The sequence below is a fragment of the Nicrophorus vespilloides genome, unplaced genomic scaffold (genome assembly GCF_001412225.1).
Source record: "Nicrophorus vespilloides isolate i.1.1-1 unplaced genomic scaffold, Nicve_v1.0, whole genome shotgun sequence".
NCBI classification, from domain to species: Eukaryota; Metazoa; Arthropoda; class Insecta; order Coleoptera; family Silphidae; genus Nicrophorus; species Nicrophorus vespilloides.
Window position 1 is genome coordinate 24,449 of NW_017095843.1, and position 7,380 is coordinate 31,828.

Sequence of the window (7,380 nt, forward strand, 5' to 3'; positions counted from 1 at the left end):
AATGAGCGATTGAAATGTGTCAATGAGCGATTGAAATGTGTCAAGTTGCTTAAGGTAAAGTGAAAATCGATGAGTATTCATATCTGCTTTGCGAGAATTTCATACCTAAATAATGACTTTCTTTTTAATGAAAAATCCTCCAATTTTTGCTTACAGCTATGAAAATGTGTCAAGTTGCATTAGATTATTTATTTACCACCTTTCATACGTAACAATTTCTTCCTTTTCAGAGAACTCTTTCATTCAGGATGAGCTATGAAAATGTGTCAAGTTGCTTAAGGTAAAGTGAAAATCGATGAGTATTCATATCTGCTTTGCGATGAATTCCATACCTAAATAATGACGTCCCAATTTGTTTTGTGTTTTATGAAAAAAAAAATCCTCCAATTTTTGCTTACAGCTATGAAAATGTGTCAAGTTGCATTAAGATTAAGTGCAAACTAAAAAGGAATAGATTTATAAATTGGAGGATAAAAGGATGGACCTTTTCTCCCCAATAAGAAAAAGCATAAAACACCTATCTGCTCCTATGATCTCTAACTTTGAGACGTCACCTTTTTTTTCATCTTTTCGGTTCTTCGAAAAAGGAACAAGTTGTTGTTTAGGTTTCGCTCGACTCCTTAGTTTCGTTAGTTATCCCATTCCTTCTTTTATTTCTTTCTCCGGTCTTTTTGGGTCCGAAGAGGCGACGGTGGTTGCTGCTGGTGAAAGATCAACGTCTGTTTAGTAGGTAGAAAGGTTGGGATCGACCCCGACTCCGCGTCTGCATGTATGCTGCATACATATATACGTATACATGCACGTGAGCGTGCGTGTGTGTGTGTATGTGTATTGTGAGTGGCAATAGTTTTATGTTTTGGATTCGAAATCAGTCTGAGTGCGGTGAGCGAACGCGCCGCTCGTTTTTCAAAAAGGAAAAGCCGAGAGTCTGTTGGTTGGTTGGGTGTGATAGAGAGGAGATATTTTACACGGAGAGAGAACCGGAGGTAGTAAGAACACCTCACCTCTTCTTCACCAAATATCATCCGCAATACATCATCGAAACCGCGGAGAGCAGAGAGACGAAACGACGGAGGTAGAGGCAACAGCGAAAGAGATACAAACACACACATACATACACCTTTCCGAGCACGGCACAAAGAATCATCGTAGGAAATATATAGTTACGTGGGTGTCCCGAGTTTCGCGAGTGCGCGTTTTCCTTCCTTCATCGCTTCTTCCTACCAAATTTCCTTGGTTCTTCATTTCCGCCGGACCGAACGCAAGTGATGTGAGAGGTGCGAACCTGAGGAAATCTGTTCTTGTTGTTTATTGTTTTCGTTTGTTGTTAACATCATCATCCACATATAAAAAGTGCGCAGACAGAGCGAATAAACCACCGACGTTACATAAGGTATTTCGGGATCTGTTTGGATTTTAATTTTAGTTTAGTGATCTCATCTCGCGACTTTTCGGAAACCCAAAGAGACGAAACGAAACGAAATACATAAATATAAAGAACGAGAGAGAAAGACCTCTGTTAAATTCCAATTGGAATATCCTTTGTTCGCAATTTATAAACTACAATTTCCAATTTACTTCCACCAAAAAAAGAAAGAAACATTCATTTACTAAACTAAACGTATTGTCGCTAAACGCTTATCGATAATGCCACGACGAGTCACATGTTTCTTATATTTTTTTTTGTCCTTTCAATTTATGCATAAAGGATAACAAATTTAAAAAAAACACATGTGCTTTACATGCGACGCGATTACATTTGAAATTTTGCAATTCATAAATAAACTATGTAATAGAATAAATAAATACATTTTCATTAGACCCAAAGAACCGTAACTTTTGATTGGTATGTTTCTGTTTATGCGACTCAGCACTGAGCTAGGTCAACTGCGGAAATGTGTTCTAGCTGTAAATGTAAAGACTAGGAACAACAACATTCATTTATATGTAAAAGCAAAGAAACGCGACTGCTTTAAAGACAAAATTCATTAAGAAATTGGATCCCATTTGTTACGTAAACTAATCGAGAAAAAATTTAATTTTGAATCGATTGAAACTATTAGCGTGAAACGTTTCCTTTACTTCTTTCAAATAAACAAAACTGAAGTAGTCTTATATTTAGATGTTAATCATTACCAGTATTATGTAAATGTTATTTGTGAGCAACGTAAATGGATTTAATTGTATTAGCAATTTCTTGAAAGTAATTTCAAAGTTAAATGCAAAAAAAATGTTTTTATCAGAGAAATATAATGGGTTAAGTGTAGTACGCTAAAGCAATCATTAAATTTTAACATGCTTAGTTAATTTAAGGAGGAATATTGTAAGCTTGTTTAAATACCATGAAATAGCGCAATAAGACACGTTTTTAAACTATATACTTCTATACTAACTGTATGTTAAAAACTGAAATTTTTCAATTCATATTTTTTTGTTCCTTTTTAAATTGATAAAAATGTACGAATAGTTCAATGATATTTTAGAATATCGAAATAACCTAACTTAACATTTCTAATAGTAAAAATTAATAGTATAATTTGATGCCTAATTATTATTATTTATAAATAACCAGTAATTATTGATTGCATTTGTGTTGAATAAAGTTTGAAATCTTATAAGAAAGTAAAAGTCTATAGAATAAGAAGCTATAGTTCGAGGTCTTTCTGTAATCAGTAAATACAGTCAAAATAATTTGAGCAAAGTTTCGTAATTATAATCTGATAATTTTTCATATTTATTTATTTAATCATTTCGTATTTAATAAATAAATAAATAAAAACAATTTTTATTTTTAAATAATCTTCTAAGTTTTAGATTTAATGAGTAATTAAGTTATTATGAGATTAAGACGTATAAATGTTATGATTGTAGAAACGTTGCAATTGACAGATCTCCCACGATTTGACGTTTTGTTGACATATTTCATTCAGAAATAACCCAAATAAATTACGATCTATTTATGAAACTAACATTTCGATTCGAGCGAATAAATCCCCCAATTTCAATAACTCGATAATTCTGAACTTTGAATAATTTTCAATGCTCTATCTCAATTTTTTTTCTCAATTAATAATCCCACTTGATCCTCTTTCCATGACGTCCAAACAATTAGCTGTATGTTTTTTTTCTTTCTTGTTGCCGAATCGTGCGTCAATGCACAATCTCGTGATTTCAAAGTTTCACTCTCATTGTTTCACCTTCACTTCGTATCATTCTTCTCAATATGCATACATTCCCATGCTTATTGCTAAGATTAAAAGAAACAAACAAATTATCTAATTCCGATAGTAATTACATCCTATCATCTCCATTTGATACAATATGATTGTCCTACATTTTTTTTTTGTAATCAGTCGTTTCGTTATGTTTGATTGCAACATATTTGTGTTTCGAAATTAACGTAATTTATGGATTATTTCAATTCAATCAAAATTTAATTAGTTATAAAAAAAAGAAGTTGTTTGCAAGGACTTTGAGACAACGTCTGTAGTTAGTAACAATGATCATTTCTTAGTATTTCTCGTTATCCTCAAAAGGCAGTGAAAGGTTTTCTGCAAAAAAAATATCAATAGTTATTATAACCATAAAGAATATTTACGTACTTATCTTATTTTAGACAAGAAAATCCTCATATCTTTATCTATAATTAAAACATAATATATCAAAAGTTTTCCAATTAATTGGATTATCTGCCAAATTTGAACATTGAGTTTACTTACTAGATTTCTATTGATAGATAATCTTTATTATTGTTTAGTAGGCGAGGAACTAATAATGTGTTTCTTTTGTTTACAGATGATTTCAAGATAATTGTTCTTTTCGATAATTGGTAACGATAACAATGGGTTTTTCGACGAATCTGCAAGGAAGGAGTGCCCATGAGGCGCTCCTCTCACGGCAGGACGCCGAGCTTCGGCTGTTGGAGACGATGAAGAGATGCTTAGCTTCGAAGGTCCGCTGCGACAGGGAGTACGCGATAGCCCTGAGCTCTGTGGCGACGCAAGGATGCAAGATCGATAGGGCCGACGAACTGACCGGAAGTCTGATAACAAGCTCTTGGAAAGGGATGATGGAGGATCTGGACAGCGCCGGTAAACTGCTGAAGAGCAACGCCGATTACATCGAGTCCAAGACTTTAGACGCCCTGAATACCCTCTACTCGGACAAGAGGAAGGCGAGGAAGCAGTACCAGGAGGAGCACACCAGAATAGCCCAGCAGTTCACACATGTGAGTAGCGACGAAAAAGAGAGAGAGAAACGCCTATTTTCGAGCGAAACCTAATTTTAGACCACGCGGATCTGCTTTCGTCCGCCTGCGCCCGTGCATCATTCTTTCTTAATTTTTTTTTCTCTTCTCATTCTGCACATATTCGCATTCCCCGTCGCGGCTACAGTATCTTCCACGGCGAACAAAGCGTAACGCGATCATTATGTAATTGAATAGCAGCAGCAGTTTTGAAAGTGAATGCTATTTTGCATTCGTTCTGGCGTGTTGGTTGAGCAACTTCTCTGCTGCTGCTGCTTGAGACGGCGATCGCTCAGCTGCAGGATTAATTGGAATTTGATTCATTCGTAGGAGTCAACAATTAAAGTTATTAATAGATGCCGGAGCGGACAGAATGACAGCGACCTGAGAATCATGCCGTTGACGCAAGCCAACTGCAAACAGCTCAGACTCATTTCTTTGTCCGAGAGACTATATTGACTGTTCCGAATGGTTGCGCAACGTCTCTTTCCTGAATCGCACCTACCTAGCTTTGTTTTAGCGATCCGTTGTTTGTCCTTTGTTTTGGCAGACTGTTCGCTCCATTTTCCCATGCCAAGTTCAACTCCCATCTGACATTTCCATGCACAAACACCTGAAACGTCTCTCTGGGCTAGACACTTCGACATTCAAAGATCGATAATTACATAACTAAATATTACACAATACTTGCCAAGTAACTTGGAGATCATCATCATAACTTGCAGTTCTTAACTTGAGACAAGCATCCACTATGAGGCAATTCAACTTTAAACGAACTTACCATGGCAACGCATAATATAAATACAATTATATCATGTTACCAACTTCAAAAAAGAAAATTTAATCAATAAATTTCAGTTTAGAACTAGAAATCTGGACAAATGTAATGGAAATTGGGAAGCCACTAGAAATATGATAAATGCATGTTGCAATATTGTTCTCTATAATTAGATTTTCTTTTTTTAGAAATTGAAAACCATCTGTTTTCATCTGATGAAATACATTTAGTTAAATTTGGAATTTACAAATTACTTAAAAATAATAATTCGCACTAAATAATCCATAGATAAATACGGTTTATTATAATTTAGATAAGAGCGATTACAATTGTATTTGATAATTTTTTTTTGAAATATAGGATATTGAAATAATAGAATGTGTGTGTCTTTGAAACATTGGAACACACTCGTTAATCTCGTTGATGTTGCGCAAACAGGAATTAATTAGAATTGGAATTGCGCGAATGAGTAACAACAAACAACACGTTGAATATCTTAACGAAAGAAGTAACATTTCAAATAAACGCCCAGAAGCTATTTTGTATTTTACTACAATGTCTTCATAATTCGAGATAAGTTTGAATGTTTTCTACCCACGCGAAATGATTTTATTTTCAAATGTAAATAAAATTACGCAAGCAGACTTAATTGATGGATCGATTAAATTTGCGTAAATCAAATTGTTATGTATTTATATACTCATTGACGTTTACATAATTTAGAGGTTTTTTTCTTGATTGTGTCACATTTGGGTATTTAGTTTAATTATAATAAGTAATAACTTTCTTTTTATATAATATAAATCTTAGGTTAAATTATGAAAGGTTACTAGTGTTGAGGATACTGATTTTTGACACTTGTCATTATTTTGACATTCTGTAAATATAGTCATATATAGGATTCCTCTTGCAGCGCCACTCTTCGCGTCTCGTTCCAAATTATGAAAGGTTACTAGTGTTGAGGACACTGATTTTTGACAGTTGTCATTATTTTGACATTCTGTAAATATAGACAGAACTGCAAATTTTTAAATGAATTGGGTTGTATATCATGAAGTAAACTGAAGAGGTGAAAAGGGTTTCAGCAAAACCCTTTTTCTCGTGTGTGTGTGTGGGGTTAATTCTCTCGCCTGTATTGTTGTGTGGTCGAAGGAGAAGAGCGTCTGGCGTTGTTCAGTGTGCCAATAAAAAGCAGGTAGTTGAGAATTCGGTCCTCCCCAGGTCCAAAGTCCAACCAGTGGACCCGCCGCACGGATTTCAAAGAAACCAAGAGTCGAATCGCGTTTTCCTCTCCTCCCGTACCCATTCTTACAAGCCGTTTCTTTCGATCTTCGTTGCGAGAGCAGCGGACCTTATGGTCGTGCGAGCGCAGAAGCTGCAGCAATAATTATTAATAGGTTGGTTACGGTTAAGCCGGTGTTTGTTCTTTCATTTTTCCTGTTCTTTCCGTGAATGTGCGGAGAAGCCTGTACAGCATACACATACAAACATATACAGAGGTGGTGCCGTGGCTTTGGCTCTTCGATTTACCTTCATTGAACAACACACGAAGAGCAACTTTCCGAGAGAGAGTCAATGAACTAAAACTGTCGACGTCGACTCTCGGGGGGCCTTCTCTCAGCTGACCGCACCGCATTTTATATACACAGTGTTCATAATAAAACCCCGAAACATGACAATAAAACGGAATTATAATTACTCAAATGGAACATTCCATGATGGTATTTTTGACCTCCACTTATCTATTTTATATTTCTTGTTTAACAACCGCAACACCTAACATAACTCTCTCTTTTGTCAGAAATGACATCTGAACATGACAGGTACATCAATCAATTTTCACTCATAATTATTTTTAATTACAAATTACTTAACAAGTAAATACTTTACAAGAATTGTTATGCATTCGATTTAACTGAAACTACATAAATTATCGTGAAATCCAATTGGCAGGATAATTTTGTGTAATTTAGCTATAATAAATAGGAAGTTAATCTCGCTGCAATAAACAAGAAGTGCTGGAATTCAATTACGTCGGATTTTATAAATAATTCAGGAAAGTCCGTATATAATTGTATGTTATTGGATGATATACGTGAATATGCTTATTTATATATGAAGCAAATACATTATTTATTATTAAGTCCAACATTTTCATATTTTTAATAACAGTAAACAAGAAGTGTATATGAATCATGAATAAAGATTTCTTGTTGAGAAGAAGGATTCATGTCAATATTTATTAAAGAAATCGTCTGATAATTACATATGTTGTAATACTGTAGATTTCTTGAATAATAAAAGTGACAGATAAATGACAGATTTTACCCTATGTCAAATCGTCAATAATGTTACT

The 7,380-nt window shown here is 34.6% G+C and overlaps 1 protein-coding gene across 1 annotated transcript; it reads left to right on the top strand.

Moving 5' to 3' along the window:
- Positions 1–544: 544 nt before the first annotated feature.
- LOC108566522 (tyrosine-protein kinase Fer-like) lies at positions 545–4,228 on the top strand (the record flags this gene model as incomplete). The annotated part of the gene is made up of 2 exons (XM_017926447.1): positions 545–1,393; positions 3,796–4,228. A coding segment is annotated over exon 2 (387 nt), but the record flags the coding sequence as incomplete, so codon positions are not given.
- Between the last annotated feature and the right edge of the window lie 3,152 nt (positions 4,229–7,380).